This window comes from Anabrus simplex, chromosome 5, assembly GCF_040414725.1.
Source record: "Anabrus simplex isolate iqAnaSimp1 chromosome 5, ASM4041472v1, whole genome shotgun sequence".
Lineage (NCBI taxonomy): Eukaryota > Metazoa > Arthropoda > Insecta > Orthoptera > Tettigoniidae > Anabrus > Anabrus simplex.
Genome location: NC_090269.1, coordinates 260,339,827 through 260,358,639, shown reverse-complemented (window position 1 = coordinate 260,358,639; position 18,813 = coordinate 260,339,827). Strand labels below are relative to the sequence as shown.

At 40.7% G+C, this 18,813-nt stretch overlaps 1 protein-coding gene across 1 annotated transcript in view; it reads right to left on the bottom strand.

Annotated features, from left to right (window-relative positions):
- Window positions 1–6,649: 6,649 nt before the first annotated feature.
- LOC136874483 (gonadotropin-releasing hormone receptor-like) overlaps window positions 6,650–18,813 on the bottom strand; it is a 591,078-nt gene continuing 578,914 nt past the window's right edge. Inside the window, exons 3-4 of the mRNA XM_068227816.1 lie at window positions 11,991–12,190; window positions 6,650–6,793 (exon numbers count right to left, since the gene is read on the bottom strand). Coding sequence (XP_068083917.1) covers window positions 6,650–6,793; window positions 11,991–12,190 — 344 coding nt within the window. The remainder of the gene's footprint in view (window positions 6,794–11,990; window positions 12,191–18,813) is intronic.

Below are 18,813 nucleotides of genomic sequence, written 5' to 3'. Positions count from 1 at the left end.
TTACATGTAAGATATAAGTCACATGTTATATGTAAGGCATAATTTGCTCTGAGGCAATCGAAGCAATGAAGAGAGATGTCTTCTTCTTCTCCTTCTTCTTCTTTGCGAATGGGTCACCTAGGACCACGCGGAATCAACATTCTTTTTTTGCCCAGTAGTTCTTCATCATCAATGATTGTGCACGTCTCCGCTCCTCCGAGCATGCCGATCGTGTGGATTTCCTTTCTTGTTTCTCAAATCCCCGTGTTTAAAGGATGTTTTGTATTTCCTTTCGATCTTGTAGATTTGGCGATTCTAATTTATTGAGGTCTTTCTCTAATAATTTGTACCACTTTTGTCTAGTGGCCTTGTTTTGTAGACATTTGTAAATTTGATGTGAAAGTCTGTTGGGGTCCATTCGTTCCAAATGCCCAAATGTGTTATTGCGAGTCATAATAAGAATTACAGTAAGAATTATTTCGGTGTGTTTGGATTTCTAAATTTGCTACAGTATTTCGATTGGCGTGCGTGTGATTATTCTATGGTGGTATTTCAATCTTAGTTGTTTGAATAACAGGCAATGTCATGAGTGGTGATTTTTGTGTACGGTGTGAATTATTTTACCTATTATTTATGTAGGCCTAATTTGGGATGTAGTAGTAACATTTGAGAAGCTGGTTGGTATATTTGATGGTCCAGGCAGATATTAAGAGATCGGGGCCTAGAACACGTCATTTTATTATAATTCAGGTTATAATCATGTATGGCATAACTGCGTCGTGTTTTTTTGTTGAATTGTCGTTGGAATATATGACATTGGTAAGTTAGATTTATGATTGGTGTTTGGCATATATATATATATATATATATATATATATATATATATATATATGTTGGTCTTCGTTTGAATGATGTACTGGACGCGGTAATGTGCTAATGAGAACCAGCATTGGTGGGAAACGACGATTATTCCTATATTGGTAGCAGCAGATTCTTCGAGACATACCAAGGGTGTAGATTATATTTAAATTTGTACTGCGTACATTTAATAAATGAAGTACGATATGTGAAATGTTATTGAGTTTATGGCATATTTTAGTTTAAACCTGAATGTCTGATGTTCCTCATTCGAAACCCAGTGTTATGTTTGACACGTACGTACGCCCCTAACGGGAGGAGTTAACCATATGCCGCGTTCATGTTCCATATAATAGAAGCCTTGAATACCTATCTATATTCTGCAATTCTGGACACGTTGAATAACATGTTGACAGAACCGAAGTGATGCATTATCATTTATAAGCCAACATCAGCCCAACTGTAGGGTCATTTACTTGTTAATCACGTGTCCTTGGTGAAGATGGCATATTATTTGATTATTACCTCTACCTTTGGGCCACATTATTTAATACTGAGATGATAATTAAATGGCACCATCACTAATTAATTAAACGGCGCATATAACTACGAGGACAACTGCTATTTATTTGATTATAGTTTAATTGTAGTTAATTCTAGAATAAGTTGTAGCGTGCCTCAGGGGTGTGTGGTTTTATTTGTTTCATTTTCCAAATGTGGTTTGACTTTCTTGTTTTATGTTGCTTTAATTGCCATTTCATTTAATTGCTTCATAGGGGAGATATATCATCAGATGTATATGAGTATACCATTATGTGTCTGGTCTTTCATGGGCGTGGACATCCTCAGGGTAAATGTTTGTTTACTGTAATTTAGATTAGACTTAAATTTCATTTATTTTACCGCGGGAAGAACGTTATTATGTAGGATCTTGCTATGGAAACAAATCTAAATAATGAAAAATTTATACAATCTAACTTGGAAATTAGTACTGGTAAATGAAGTGTATATAAAAGGATAATTTCAAAATTTGAAGTATCCTATGTTTATATGATAAAATGACTATAATTATATTTTCAAACTTCAACTAATATTATCCGACGTATGGACGCTGATGCATTTTAAAAGCTGATAGAAAGCAAATTAAAGATTGATGTAAACTAGTGTTCGTGTAACAGGACAATGATACTTACCAACCAACGCAATTGATTTTCTACTGCGTTACGTTGTAAAAGACGCATATGAATATCATTAACCCTTATTTTATGGGAGTAATTTGAATGAAAATTTCAATTACGGGCTTGGACACTGTCAGAGTAATTAATTCTTATTCTTATAATTTTTCTCTTTTAGCCTTCAACTTAATAATATTCCTTGGTTTCGTCAAGGTGGTAGAATAGGGATTTACTGAATAAAAATGACCCACCTGAATATCTCAGCTGTTTTTTGTGTAGAGTGGATATAAACCATCCATGATCATGTATAATATTATTTCATCCATTAGCATATAATATGTTTTGAATATCATGAATATGTAAAGTTGGGAATGTCACTCATGTTTAGATACAGCTATTTGGTATACCAATATGGTACCAGAATTTCACAAGAGGCCATCGGATGTAAAATCATCGGAATTATCCATTCTATTAGATTAAATCCTCGATGTAATTTACTGATCGCCCAATACGACTCCAACTATAACCGTATTTTCACGTTATTTTGGATGTTTACCAACTTGGCATCACTACGCGACCTCGTTTAATCAGCATTGTTGCACCTTTGACTAGCTGTAGCGTACATACATTTCAGACTGTTCTCGTTGGTAAAAGGACCTGTAAAAGGCCCTGAGTGCCAAGACCCATGCCACCGACTGTACTGGTGCAGTATATAGAGCACATTGCTGAACATTTCGTAAACAGGAGAAGAGGCCGCTTGAAGTAATTGGAATGTGGATATGGCAATAAACGACAAACGGCAATTTATCGTTACTGGATTTTTACGCATAATTACGTTGTTTGGTACTTTAAAGTTAAAGAAGCCTCCTCATCAAGGCAGAATTGATTTGAATCGCGGCCAATGCATACGAGATTTTTTAAATAAAACAAGCACCGTGCTGTGTTTCGGTATTAATACGACCTATGGCCACGATCACGATATGAAGAGGCGCGTAAGCTATCAACTTCCTTGTTGTTTAAAAGTGCTTCTTTGGTGGCACAAATAATGCAAGTCGTTCATTCCAATAGAATTAGTTACTTTGGATTTTCTCTTACCCATTGCCAGACTGAGCAAATTCTCCAGTTTCTTCTTCAAATGGCATGAGATCCATAAAAACACAAGTTCATGCATTTGTGGTGGAAAACGAAGCTTTATTTAAGCTCTCCGAACAAAAAAATTCACCCTGGTGCCCAAGGATAGATGGATCATTAAGCCTCTGCGGATGGCGCAGCGAAACGTTACTAAGTATTATACCCTAAATAAGTAGTCGTAGTATTTATTGAACCAAACATGCCTTCGCCCAATACAGTGTTCACCTCCTTAATAAACAAGAACAGAATGTATAAACTCCCCTATTTAAAAGCAGATGACAGAATACTAGTTATTTAAACAAACAAAACAGAAACTAATGACCTACGGTCAACTCACTACCGGAGAGCCGTTGGCCTATGGAGCAAACCAAATCTACCTTTATACATAATAAACCAGCTATGATAAGTCTAGTATAGTGGGTCCTCCACGCAGTGATCCTTGCCCAGTGTAGCCTATTGAATGGCGAGGCTACTCACACTAATAATAAGAATTAGTAGGCCCACCATGCAATGATCACCCCGCATAGGAATTTGGTGATTACCAGATGTACGGTGATTACCAGGGGTCGTGAGGCTTCTAAAGAAACTATTATCTAACAGGAATAATAATAATAAAAGCTCCACCCAGTAGTGCTAACTGCTGAGTGGAGTCTGATGCTAACCAGAAAAATAAGAAATAAGGAATGTTGCGCATCCTGTTGAGATTACGCAACATGTAGAGGTAAAAATATACTATTATAAACTGCTACTGCATGCGACACCAGGCCCTGACCCACATTAACCTTGCCTTAGTTGGCTGGTCTGGTATTACGATAACCACTACTAGGGAACTTTGAAGACATCCCACTTTCTGCTGGGTGCACTAACTTTTCTGCTGCCTCAGGTCCGTCCTCCATACAGTTTAAATTCCTTTCCACTTGATACACTAAATAAGGAGAGAAAATATAAAAACCCGGAGTCCCGTGCTCAAGCACATGCGCAATGGCTCTGCGTGAGCACAAGGCAGCAGTGATCAGTGAGACACTGATGTTTCAAGCGGGCAGTGTACATCAACATTAGATGTAAGGATGTGACAGAGTGGCCATGCCCAGGGTCATACCTTGCGTGAATCTGCTGGATTTGTTGTTGTTTTTTTCAGCCGACTATTCAAGGTGTCTACAAGCAGTTGTATATTACGCGTGGCCAGGAGGTCAGAATAGTGGTAGGAAGAAGTTCCTGACTAACAAGGGGGCATTCCCTATTCGTCACCACCGATTTCGCTCAAATTTATAGAACATGCAGGGCTTGGCTAGAAATAAAAGTACCGAAAGTGGGAACTCCAGATGGCCAAGCGTATAGAAAATCATCATCATCATCATCATCTGTTTACCCTCCAGGTTCGGTTTTTCCCTCGGACTTAGCGAGGGATCCCACCTCTACCGCCTCAGGGGCAGTGTCCTGGAGCTTCAGACTCTTGGTCGGGGGATACAACTGGGGAGTATGACCAGTACCTCGCCCAGGCGGCCTCACCTGCTATGCTGAACAGGGGCCTTGTGGAGGGATGGGAAGATTGGAAGGGATAGGCAAGGAAGAGGGAAGGAAGCGGCCGTGGCCTTAGGTACCATCCCGGCATTCGCCTGGAGGAGAAGTGGGAAACCACGGAAAACCACTTCCAGGATGGCTGAGGTGGGAATCGAACCCACCTCTACTCAGTTGACCTCCCGAGGCTGAGTGGACCCCGTTCCAGCCCTCGTACCACTTTTCAAATTTCGTGGCAGAGCCGGGAATCGAACCCGGACCTCCGGGGGTGGCAGCTAATCACGCTAACCACTACACCACAGAGGCGGACATAGAAAATCAAAATAAAAATAAAAATGAAAATGTTGACGCGGTTCTCGCACCGTATAAGCCACTTACGTTAGTACGCACCCCGAGAGGTTGTTGGCGAAGCGGTAAGAGTTTCGACTAGTAATTAAATGGTTATTGGCTCGACTCGCCGTGTGGAAAATTTTTCTCACTTTTTATATTATTCATTTCTTTTAATTTATTGTATTGTATTTATTTATTTATATGCAAAAGGCATATAGGACGTCATTTTTTAATGAGCGCACAATAATTGTAGAAAATTTGGAGTAGCGAACTTTCCCCACGTGTTCAAACAGAAATTCTTCTTTTTTTTCTCCTTTATTGGCTATCTCCCCTCCTTGGGGAATGTGCCATAAACGTGAATAGTCGTTTCGCTGTAGGATTCGTTTCCACCTGACAAGTGAAGGTTGCTCCTTGCGGCTGTACACAAACAATAGATTCTTGGCGCGGGTAGAAAAAAGTCTGACAATGAAATCCCAATTTTTTTCTTTTTTCAATGATTTTGCGTATAAATAAATAAAATGAATTATTCACTTCTTTGATTAATTGGAAAATGAATAATATAAAAGTTGACAGAAAAACCAGTCTCCACACGGGGAGTCGAACCCACAACCTTCGAATTATCAGTCCGAGCTCTTACCGCTACGCCAACAACTGCTCGGCGTGCGCAATAATGTAAGTGGCTTATACGGTGCGAGAGCCGCGTGAACATTTTTATTTTTATTTTTATTTTCTGTACGCTTGGCCATCTGGAATTCGCACTTCGGGTAATTTCATTTCTAGCCAAGCCCTGCATGTTCTATACATTTGAGCGTAATCGGTGGTGACGAGTAGGGAATGCCCACTTGTGAGAGGGAACGCATTTTACTGCTTGTCAATCAAGATAGCTTCCAAACCGACAGGAATTGCTACAGTCAGTGAATGAAGGTCCATTCCAACCTGTTAGCAAGAGAACATTGCGACAGGAACTGCATACACTGAACATTTGGAGTCGGTCACCTCGCAAGAGGCCATTGATCACAAAGGCACTTAAAGCTGTGCGTCTTTGATGGCCTAGAAATCATCGAACTTGGGCAATAGCTGACTGGTGGAACGTAATGTTGTCTGACGAACCACGTTTTTGCTTGTATTCCAATGACGCTCAGTGCGACCACTGCAACCAGTCATTGGCGGGAAAGCCGTATCTAACTGGTGCAGGAGTAAATGCCTTCCCTCAACGCTGAACATGTGAGCAGAGGTGAGGGTTTTGAGGTAGAATTCCTCCCACTGCTCTAGCTACATCTTTAGGTCCAAAAAGTGAAGTGAAGTTTACATTTATTCAGAAAGACATAAGAATAGTAACCACACACCAAACGTTGGCGACCGATGTTTTGAAATAGCCCAGGAAAGATAAAAATCACCAGATAACGTGAAAAGATTGGCTGTCGGTGGACTTCCTATAAGTAGAAGCTGGAAGAACACAACGCCTCAATGGGCATAAGGGAAAATGAAAACAATAATAATAATAATAATAATAATAATAATAATAATAATAATAATAATAATAATAATAATAATAATAATAATAATAATGATGATGATGATGATAATTCTAGTAATATACAAGGAGAAATGAAAAGCTAATCACGGATCATGAACACATGTGAGATCGAAACGTCTTCTTACCTGTGTCGATAGTCACTGTTGGTGCTCTCCCGACGTTTGTCATGAGGCTGCCATAAGTGGAAAGCGCCATAGATGATTGGGTTTACCAGACTGTTGGACATCCCGAAGAAGAATATGGCTGACTGTAAGTCCTCACTCAGCTGAAAAGAGAGAAATATTGTCAATTACTAGGGTGATTCAATAAATTAGGTTACGCGACCTACTCATAGTATGTATTTAATTACCTCGTGTATGTACCCTTAATCCGCGACGTAGCCTTGGTACTAATTATTACGTACATATTGTCTACTTAATATTTGCCTGATAATTTGTTGTTATAATAATCAATGTCAGAGTTTCCCAAACATTTCTGTTTCGGAGAACCCTAAAAATATTTAACTAAACCTTGGGCTGCCTGGCACTTTAACCTAGGCCAACATACAAAATAGTGTTCTACAGCAAGTGAGCCAAATTACAACTCGTATATTTTCAATAAAATGTTGGAAGGTAATTTATTTAATACTAGTACGTAAGCTTGTCTTCGACAGTCGAAATTAGGATCTATAAAGTAATTGGACATTTCAAATGGACTATTAACATATCTTATGAATAAAAGTTACAGCGGTTTTATGCCTCATTCAAATGTAATCAAAACAGGCATTGCAGTGTTTCCTTACAAACTACAACGTATATTGAGTGCAGTTGTAGCTCGGAGTTGTACTTTGATATCCATGGATCTGCGTACTCTTGGGAAAGCAACATACAACTGTGAAAAATACTGGAGTGGGGAGATATATCTCAACTTTAATGTTTATGCTGGTGTCCGACTCATTGTGACATTGAAGGCAAGATTTAGAGAAAATTGTCTCCATTTAAAAACGAATGGTATGCACAGGTACTAAATCTATTCTTGGATTAAAGCAATTTCTCCCTGAAGTTGAGTCTATCTGATGTTCTTCAAGATCGAAATTTTTGTCTAACCTCCGTAAATTCAATTCGTTCTTTTGCACAAACCACCTTTATTAACTTCATTAACATTACGGAGTCAATGTTAATGTACGTTATTTGGTCACCTATCAAACTATTCAGAACCTATCGTTTGATGATGTTAACTTGTTCGTTTCTTGGGCAAAAGATTGCTGCTTTGGAAAAAATTGAACTCTGACTTGAACCAAGTGGATCTCATACAATATTTCGTGAAACCAATTTTTCTTCAAAAAATACAAAAGTCGTGGCCGTGAGTGGCTCATTGCATTTTTCTTTTAAATAAGACATAGAAATGTATAACTGGTACTAAGTTCACTCTTGAATCTTTTTCATTTCGTCAATATCGCTGTGAATGACAGACAGAATTATGGATTTTATATATCATCATCATCATCATCTGTTTATCCTCCAGGTTCGGTTTTTCCCTCGGACTCAGCGAGGGATCCCACCTCTACCGCCTCAAGGGCAGTGTCCTGGAGCTTCAGACTCTTGGTCGTGGGATACAACTGGGGAGAATGACCAGTACCTCGCCCAGGCGGCCTCACCTGCTATGCTGAACAGGGGCCTTGTAGGGGGATGGGAAGATCGGATGGGATAGGCAAGGAAGAGGGAAGGAAGCGGCCGTGGCCTTAAGTTAGGTACCATCCCGGCATTCGCCTGGAGGAGAAGTGGGAAACCACGGAAAACCACTTCCAGGATGGCTGAGGTGGGAATCGAACCCACCTCTACTCAGTTGACCTCCCGAGGCTGAGTGGACCCCGTTCCAGCCCTCGTACCACTTTTCAAATTTCGTGGCAGAGCCGGGAATCGAACCCGGACCTCCGGGGGTGGCAGCTAATCACGCTAACCACTACACCACAGAGGCGGACGATTTTATATATACAGTATATAAACTCTTCAGAAGAGTATTAACAGAAGCAGTTGTATGAAGACCTTTCAAATAAAGAGATTTATATCAGTATTGTCTCTGTAATCATTTTATTTAGTGGGTTCAAATCCCACTGTCGGCAGCCCTGAGGATGGTTTTCCGTGGTTTCCCATTTCACACTAGGCAAATGTCTGGAGCTGTAACTGTACCTTGATTAAAGCCATGGCCGCTTCCTTCCAACTCCTAGGCCTTTTCTATCACATCGTCTCCATGAGACCTATCCGTGTCGGTGCGACGTAAAGGCACTAGCATTATCTTTAAGATTCATTCTCTCATAAATAGGTAAACAGTTCCTCAAATTGATGATTCTGTTGAAACTAGCTGTTCAATGTGATGTTTGTCCTTGACTCTTGCAGCACAATAATTTTATTCTCGGCCGAAACTTCGATAGGCAAACACCAAGTTATTCAACGGAGAAAAATGCTCATTTCGTTGTTTGATTTTTATGTTCGTCAAGCCTGGCTGAGTGGCTCAGACGGTTGAGGCGCTGGCCTTCTAACCATAGCTTGGCATGTTCGATCCTGGCTCAGTCCGGTGGTAGTTGAAGGTGCTCAAATATGCCGGCCTCGTGTCGGTACATTTACTGGCACGTAAAAGAACTCATCCGGGACTAAATTCCGGCACCTCGGTGTCTCCAAAAACCGCAAAACTAGTTTGTAGGACGTAAAAACCAATAACATGATTAATGTTCGTCCAAGATGAAGACGCTTGTTCACACAAATAAGATACGGAGAATTGTGTCTATAATGCGAAAACTGAAATAGGCTATATCATAAGACTGTTCATTAAATAGTCGATCACAGTACCATGTCTGCCACAGAAAGGCAACGGCTGAGATATGATTGCTCTTAAAATATGGTATGCATTTTCTTGGAATCCCGGTTGGAAATCACTGATATAAGGTGTGCTGCTGCTGCTAGAGGCTTTACGTCGCACCGACACAGATAGGTCTTATGGGATAAGAAAGGCCTAGGAGTTGGAAGAAAGCGGCCGTGGCCTTAAGGTACAGGTGTGATATTAGGTCATGTTCACATTTTAAAGGATCGGCCCGATGTGAAGTGATACAAATCTGAAAGTAGAGAGCATGAATAAAGAAACACAACCGTGCTTTCCGGATAAGAAACCGATCACGCGTTTAGGGGATAAACGGTTTTCTCTCTCAAACGTAGTGACGTGAGTTCCTCGCGCTAGTTCAGCATCGAGTGGCAGCGTGCGTGCAACGAGTAGTGGTTGCAAGATGCCTCAGTGTGGTGTGTTTGGATACAATTCTAATCCTGGAAAAGAAAATCTCTCTCTTCATCGGTTTCCAAATCCTGAAAAGTCATCCAAATGAATTAAATCCTGGGAAATTAAAATAGCTAGAAAAAATCATGTAAACTTTCAAAAAACAAGTGTAGTATGTTCAGAGAACTTTACAACGGAAGACGTCGAGACTGCAATAAAGCAAAATGTAAAACGGGACTGTGAAGTAAACGCTGCTGACTCTATCTGAAAGGCAAATGTTCCGATTTACCTAATTCTATTCGTAGTACCAAGACTTATATGAGGGAAAACATTGCTGCTGAGATAGTCTTGAAACTGTTATGGATATTGCAGGAACTACTTCCGAAAGTATGGAAAATAATAAATCGATGGGTGGGGATATTTTCCATAAGTTAGAGGACACAAGCGAAGAAGACCCAACGGACTTGGTTACGTCTTTCCGAATTGAAGATGAAGAGCCGAAGGGGAAAATACCTGAAGAAATGGTAACTCTAACAGGGGATAAAGATGAGAGGTGTAATATTCCTCTTCATCCTCTCCAATACTTTCTTTACAGAACGGAAATTCCTCGTCACTGTTTCACTGCGTAGATTTCTTGTTGCGTTCAGTTCTCTCGTATCCATACTGACATTCTGTGATGTTTTAGAGGTCCGGAGATCATTTTACAGCTGGTGCTACGCAGCCTCGTTATGAGTCACAAGTCATGAAATATAAACATCGTATTGATATGAGTTCTTACTTTCTTTTCCATTTACCTGGTGTCAGAACTTAATATAGATTTACCCGATTTTTACGGCCGGATGCATCTCCTGACGCCATCCGTATTTAGAGAAGGTAGTCAATATCGTGTGTTTCTGTGGTGGTTTGTCGTGTGATGCGCTGGATACAAGTGTTCTAAGACCCAGCCCCCGAGCTAGAGGAATCAACTAAAGTCGAAATCCGTGAACCAGCCGCGAATCGAACCCAGGTGTCTCAGAACCGAACGCCGGTACGCTGAGCATTCAGACAAAGAGCTGAACAAAAATGAGAGATGTTACGTGTTCATTAACTAAGTTACCTTATCTTCTTTGCGAAAGTGTTCCTGCTGCAAGTTCATATCAATACGACATATATTTTTCATGACTTCTGACTCACCGTCAAGGCTGCGTAAAACCAGTTGTAAAATGATCTGTCCTGTCCTGGGGGTTTCCTCCGCATAACATTTGCCTAAAATCATGTGTTTCCGAGGTAAATATTTTGTATTTGAATCGATTGAGGCATGTATAGCGAGAGAAAATGAGTCAGTTTTTCCCGAGTTGCCATGGACAGTCGATTAGATGGATCTGAGAACATTCGTGACGTAAAGTTCTCACCTTTCTCCTAACAGAACCTTAATCACAAATACTAACATTACAACTGCAGTACAAATGTTATAGTTATTAAAGAATAAACTCCCTTACTAAGATAAATAACGAAACTGCCTTATTTACAGTTACTGCATACCTTTAATTTCCTGTCATTGTTCTTATACAAAGTAAATTCTACATTTCTTCCTCCTTCTTGCAATATCTATTTTCTTCGTGCTAACTGCCTCCACGGATTAGTTATAGAGGGTACGACGGATGATCTCGAGTTTGTTGTTCAATCGCGACACGAAACAGTCGATGACTGAAGGACGCTACAAATCTTAGCACTCGATCATTTTGATGATGATGATAGCTTAGTCTTTAAAGGGGCCTAACATCTAGGTAATCGCCCCATTATTTTGTTGCTTACATGTTAAAGATCTCTGGTGGCGCACCGAATATCATCTAACAAAATTAGCTGAGTCATACGAACCTTCAGTGAAGTCTCGTCTTCACTTCTAGACAGCAGCACAATACAGATGCTGCCTGTACAGAACTACTTCATGGAGATCTCCAAAACGCCCAATACAATTGAAAGCTTGTAATTTTACATTACTGTTGATATCATAACAATGGAACCTCCAATGTTATGGAAAATCCGAACCACAGTGATGTAAATCTCAATTTCAATAATGCCGCATGCTTTGACCAGAATTCGAACCGTAGGTGGCTTGGTGAGAAGCCAATGTCGGGTTGTTCCTTACGTAGTGTATATTGTATGGTAGCAACGAGTGTGTGTGACATTAATGGGGCTGACGAGGTTTACTGTGGAGCAACATACAGAAAGTAACTCACGTGCTTGTCCGGATTTAGAAACATGAAGATAATCATCATGCTGTAGTACGGGGTCCACCACACTATGAATGCCAGGACAATCACCACTGAAATACGCAGGGACTTCATTTTGGCGCGGTGAATAATTCGACGACGGTTGACGTCGGATGCCACGTACCTCCTGTCAGAAGAGACTTCGGCTCGGAACAGTTTTTCACTACCTGCAACAAGCAACATGGATACAAATTAATGACGTAAATTTTACAAAAAGAATGTTCTCGATTCATGAAATGACGTATGGTTTTTATTGCCGGGGATGTCCGAGGACAAGTTCAACTTGCCAGGTGCAGGTCTTTCGAATTGACGTTTGAAGGTGACCTGCGCGTCATGATGAGGATGAAATGATGATGAAGGCGACACATACACCCAGCTCCCGTGCTAGCGAAATTAACCAGTTAAAGTTAAAATACCCGACGCTGTCGGGAATCGAATCCGGGACCCCTATCACCAAAGACCAACTTGCTAACCATTTAGCTATGAATCCGGACATTTTTCTCGGTCTAGGCCTACATCCAATACCAAACAACTACCAGATTCCCATTGACGTTTATTAGGTCCAGAAATTTCATGTAGTTATCGGTTAAAATTCAAAATCTGGCTCCTTGGCACAATGGTCACCATCGAGGTCTTGGGTTCTGAGGGTCCTAGGTTCTATTCCCACGATATCGGGGTTTTTAACCATTTCTGTTAATTTATCTGACTCGGGGACTGCGTGTATGTGTTTGTCACAATACACACAACACAACACAACCAACAACCACGGGTAACACGCAATAGTGAGTGCATCGTTTTTCATAGGGTTGGCACCAAAACTGCGTCAAGCCTCATGTGCGACACAGATCACACCCGCGACCCGGCCAGGGTCCTGGGAAAGTGGCAGGAGAAGGAGAAAGGTTAGAATGGAAACGAGTGCGTACAAGAAACCTCTTGCCCGTTCTGCGCTTTTGTAGGGAAAGTCGCATAAATTGTACGGGTTATGAACAGGTTGAGTGGTTGAAGTAAATGAGGGGTCAAGCGCAAAAACGGAATTCTTAGGTAACTGAGGATTTATGGCTTATTTTCAAGATATGATGAATTAAACAGCATATATGGAGCAATGGCATGCTAAAGATAAAAGAAATGCAAACACGAATAAAGCAAATGCGTTCTAAGCTCCATATGTAAATAAAATGCTATGTCCATGAGTTGAAATTAGTTGACAATATGCAGTTATTAGAGTAATGGGCAACTTGGAGTGGACAAGTTCATAATAGCAATACAACAAATTAACACTGCAAACAATTCATCTAACCTTGCATGCGATTCACAAACAAACAGAAAGTTATACAATTTTCATTCTTTAAAAGTTATATCGGTACCTCTAAGTCTTTCATCTATTGTTGTTCACAAGGTGTGAAACTTGAAACTGCGCAGTGTGATCAGGAAAGACACCCATCCCTTTACAGAGCTTTAATACATTTCCTTTATTCAATTTCACCGAATGACTGACGTGAACTACCCCCGGAGTAGATTTACTAACACGAATCCACTGAGTCTTTGAGATACAAAGTTTCTTTTCATGAATAAACATTTTGCAGCTTTCCTTATGTCAAATAAATCTTCTTCTCCTTTATAGTTACTATAAATGGATGTTTGTGGTTTTTCTTAATTATTATACTCGCTAAATCCATTGGAAAATGACCAGTTTGAACTCTTTTACACTTCCCAGTGTGAGCAAAATTGCGATCGCAGTGCATGTAAGTATATCCCCTCACTAAGAATTTCTGGTTAATTTCTTAAAAATGACTAGGTCTCGTATTTTATGACGTCATATTTTAATCCTGGTTTGTTTTCCCAAGGTGAAGTTAACTTAGGCACGTTTCTAACATATTTCGTGAACGCGATGAAGCGGTTTTTATTGGTCATATAAGTGCACACCGTGAGGCACCCTAATGTTCCTCAGTTTTCAGGAAAGAGTAGGGCCTGGAGGTTGAATGTGGTTGTGGTAAACCAAGGTATGATTATGACAAATATATGAGAGTGAATGTACTGCACGATGTGGAGTTACATAGAATTCAAGCGGATGGCACAGTATAGGGGGCATAGAGCGCTGCATCATGCTAGCCTGTGGACTAATGACCTAAGCGACATCAAGAAAATGCTAGAACCTAGCTAACTCCTTCTTCCCCCCCCCCCCTCTCCACTGTTCTAATTTACTTCAGTCGTTGTGTCTGGAATAAATTTATGGAGCTTGATGACTGGGTGTTAGTTGTTACAAATAAAGTGCACCATAATTTTAAATCACCTGTAACAGACTGGGCGCGTTTGAATTGTGACTGACGGTGTCACACTCGACAATCAGAGCCCAATGATTAACGAACATGGCTTCATTCAGCTTGTGACGTAAAGTGATTTACGATGATGCTATAATTTGAGAGTTATAGACATCAGGGCATGACGTAACCACAACCGTTTGACAAATGAAACTATAATGCTGAAGAATACTGGGATAAAAGGCAGCTAGTTAACTTCTGTGTCAATAACATATCCAAGAGAAAAGGTTTCGGTTGTATATATCTCTTTAAGGGAGCAAAGACGTATACAAGTGAGCCGTACCTAACTGATAAAATCAAGATAAAGTGAAGATCGTGATGTTAAAGTGTAGCGATATATGATGGTAGATCTTGTTGTTTAAGCCATCAGTCTACAGACTTGTTTGATGCAGCTCTCCATGCCACACTATCCTGCGCCAAACTTTTCATTTCTACATAATTACAACATACTACATCTGTTCTGATCTGCTTGTCATATTCATATCGTGGTCTACCCCTACCGTTCTTACCCCAACACTTCCCTCAAAACTCAACTGAACAAGTCTTGAGTGTCTTAAGATGTGGCGTATTATTCTATCTCTCCTTGTCAAATTTAGCCAAATCGATCTCCTCTCACAAATTTGATTCAGTATCTCTTCATTCGTTCTTCCATCTATCCATCTGACCTTGAGAATCCTTATGTAACACCACATTCCAGAACCTTCTTTCCTCTTTCTTTCTGGGCCAGTTATCGACCATGCTCACTTTCATACAATGCCACGCTCCGGGCGAAAGTCTTAAAACACGTCTTTCTAATTCCTCTACCACTGTTCGAAGGGAGCAAATTATTTTCCTTGAAAAGCCTTCCTTGCTTGTGCTAGTCTCCGTTTTATGTGCTCCTTACTTCTACCATCGTTAGTTATTTTACTATACAAGTAATATTATTCAACTACTTCCATTAAGATTTAATTTCCTAATCTAATATTTCTTGCATCACCTGACTTCGTTCAACTGCACTCCATTACTTTTGTTTTGGACTTATTTAATTTTATCTTGTGCTCCTTACTCAAAACTCTGCCAATACTCTTCAGTAATTTCTCCACATTTTCTGTAGACTCAGATGAAATAACAATATCATCAACAAATATCAGGGTTTTGACTTCCTCTCCTTGGATTGTGATCCCCTTTCCAAATTCATCTTTGATTTCCTTTACCACGTGTTGTATATAAACATTGAAAAGGAGGGAGGGTTCAAACTGTAGCCTTTCCTCACTCCTTTGTGGATTGCTGTTTCTTTTTCAAAGCCCTCGATTCTTATCAATGCAGAATGATTTGTATACAGACTTTAGATAATTATTATTTCTAGGTATGCACTTCGAAGTGTTTCCTAAAAATTACGCATGCATACGTTCTGAAGCCGCAGTGAAGTGATGTGTACAGGTGCAGTGCAGTGATGTAATCATAATTGCTTCTTATACATTACACATGCAGAATATCTCTGACGCATGGTATGCCGGGGTGGTATAAGCCGAGGGGCAAATGAAGCTACTACCTACCTCAAAACATCTCACTCTACTTCCAGCTCCTCTCCCGGACAAACCATTCGATGTACAAAAATAACATATTCTATGAACTGAGGAATTCATCCCTTCTTTCCGTAAGTTTAATCATACTTATCTTCCAAACTCTCTGTGTGTAGGAAAATCAAGAATCCATACGATGGAGTAAACATGAACTTGAAATTATCAACAATCACGTAAAATTGCTTTTAAACCTTCATATGGCATTTAGTGTAGGATATGAGGAATGCCAGGTGGCTCAAGAATGCCGTACTTTCTACTTACAAATGTCCCGCATGCACAAATGATGAATGGGATGTCTACCAACTGATTTCCACAGGCGCACTACTGCCAGCGGGTAAGTTACGTCAGAATATGAAGAGATAAGAAACAGCCTGTCGCTTGCAGCATGTTACTCAGCGTTCCAGGTCTAATGCTCCCCTTGCAATAGTAAACATCGTTTTTCACCGCATATTTCTAGGCTGGTGTATGGTACAGCCGCACTATACTTGCTGTCAGCATATCGGCAATGGATAGTGTGTTCAGCAGCGACAAATACACAGACATTATTTTAATCTGGACAACCTGGTCGGAATGCAGCCGAAGCTACAAACAAACGTAGGCCAATGCCTTCTACGCACGTATTTCACCGAACAGTATTAGTTTTTGTTTCATACAAGCAACTTTATTATCGAGTGGAATGTCTACACGTTTATAAATTATTAAGTTATTAAATGTCCTTTTCTGCATCTTTGGCGTGTTTACACACAGTAGCGGTGATTAGGTTGGGCGAGGAGGGACAGTGGCACCCTCCCCCAACTTTTTGGAGTAAACATTACATTTTTCCACTTTAGCCAGCTGGAACTCGGAATTATTTTAAAAAAAAAGCTATTTGTACAAGCCTTGTTGCCTTATCTGCTAATTCTTTCCTTCATTTTTTAATTATTAACATAATTATTGGCGGAAATACGCACAAAATGCCGTTCGTCGCGGCTAAACGATTTGTATAGCGCTACGGCAGGTAGTGGAGACTTTGCATGTGCTATGAGGAAGGGTAGTAGGGGTACATATTTTCTTGACAAGGTCGTGGACATTTAGTCACAATTCACTCGCATGCCGCGCACATCCATCAGTTTGGCACTCTCTTTTAGTACCAATTACTTTCTTAGTGTGTATTCAAATACTAATTGATTTTTAATTGCATAATCATGCCGTACTTCTATTTAATTGTACCGGGTGAGCTGGCCGTGTGGTTAGGGGCGCGCAAATGTGAGCTTGCATGCGGGAGATAGTGGTTTCGAATCCCACTGTCGGCAGCCCTGAAGATGGATTTTGGTGGTCTCCCATTTTAACACCAGGCAAGTCTACGTTAATTAAGGCCACGGCCTCTTCCTTTCCACGCGTAGCCCTTTCCTGTTTCATCGTTGCCATAAGTCGTATCTGTGTCGCGGCGACGTAAAGCCAATTGTAAAAAAAAATATTTAATTGAAATTTCAACGGGAGATAATACCAACTTTACTTTCACCGGACTAAATTTTTTCGTTTGTGTTATGTTATTTATTATTTAAATGTAACCTGCCCCGTGGTTTATTTGTAATAATACTTTTTGAGATTGTGATTAAGCGCTTTATACTAAAATTTTCACCAGGTCTCACAAACAAACCACGGGGTAGATTAAATAGATTTGCTTGATAAATAACACAAAACAAATAATCCAGCCCAGTGAAAGGAACGTTGGTATTATCTACCGTTGAAATTACCAATACAATTGAATTTATTTTACAATTGGCTTTACGTCCGCCTCTGTGGTGTAGTGGTTCGTGTGATTAGCTGCCACCACGGAGGCCCGGGTTCGATTCCCGGCTCTTCTTCGATGTTTCGAAAAGTGGTACGAGGGCTGGAACGGGTCTACTCAGCCTCGGAAGGTCGACTGGGTAGAGGTGGGTTCGATTGCCACCTCAGCCCTCCTCGAAGTGGCTTTCCGTGGTTTCCCACTTCTCCTCCAGGCAAACGCCGGGATGGTCCCTAACTTAAGGCCACGGCCGCTTCCTTCTCTCTCAGTTGTCTAACTCTTCCAAAGTTCCCATCCCCCCTCCTCCAAGTCCCCTGTTCAGCATAGCAGGTGAGGCCACCTGGGCGAGTTACTGGTCATCCTCCCCACTTGTATACCGACCCAGTGTCTCACCCTCCAGGACACTGACCTTGAGGCAGTAGAGGTGGGATCCATCGCTGAGTCCAAGGAAAAATCAACCCTGAAGGGTAAGCAGATTAAGAAGAAGAAGAATTGGCTTTACGTCGCACCGACAGAGATACGACTTATGGCGACGATGAGACAGGAAAGGGCTACGCGTGGAAAGGAAGAGGCCGTGGCCTGAATTAAGGTACAGCCCTAGTACTTGCCTGGCGTCAAAATGGAAAACCACGGAAAACCATCTTCAGACCTGCCGACAGTAGGATTCGAAACCACTATCTCCCGCGTGCAAGCTCACAGCTGCGCGCCCCTAACCCCACGGCCTGCTCGTCCGGTGCAATTAAATAGAAGCACGGCATGATTATGCAATTAAAATAATTTAGTATTTGGATACACACTAAGAAACTAACAGACACTAAACGAGACTGCCAGACTGACGGATGCGCGCGGCAAGCGGGTGAATTATAATTCAGTGTCCACGCCTTTGTCAAAAAAGTATGTACCCCTACTACCCTTCCTCACAGCACATGCAAAGTCTCCACTACCTGCCGTAGCGCTATACAAATCAGTTAGCCGCGACGAACGGCATTTTGTGCGTATTTCCACCAATAATGTTAATAATTAAAAAATAAAGGAAGTAATTAGCAGATAAGACAACAAGGTTTGTACAAATAGCTTTTTTTAATAATTCCTAGTTCCAGCTGGTTAAAGTGGAAAAAGAATGTAATGTTTACTCCAAAAAT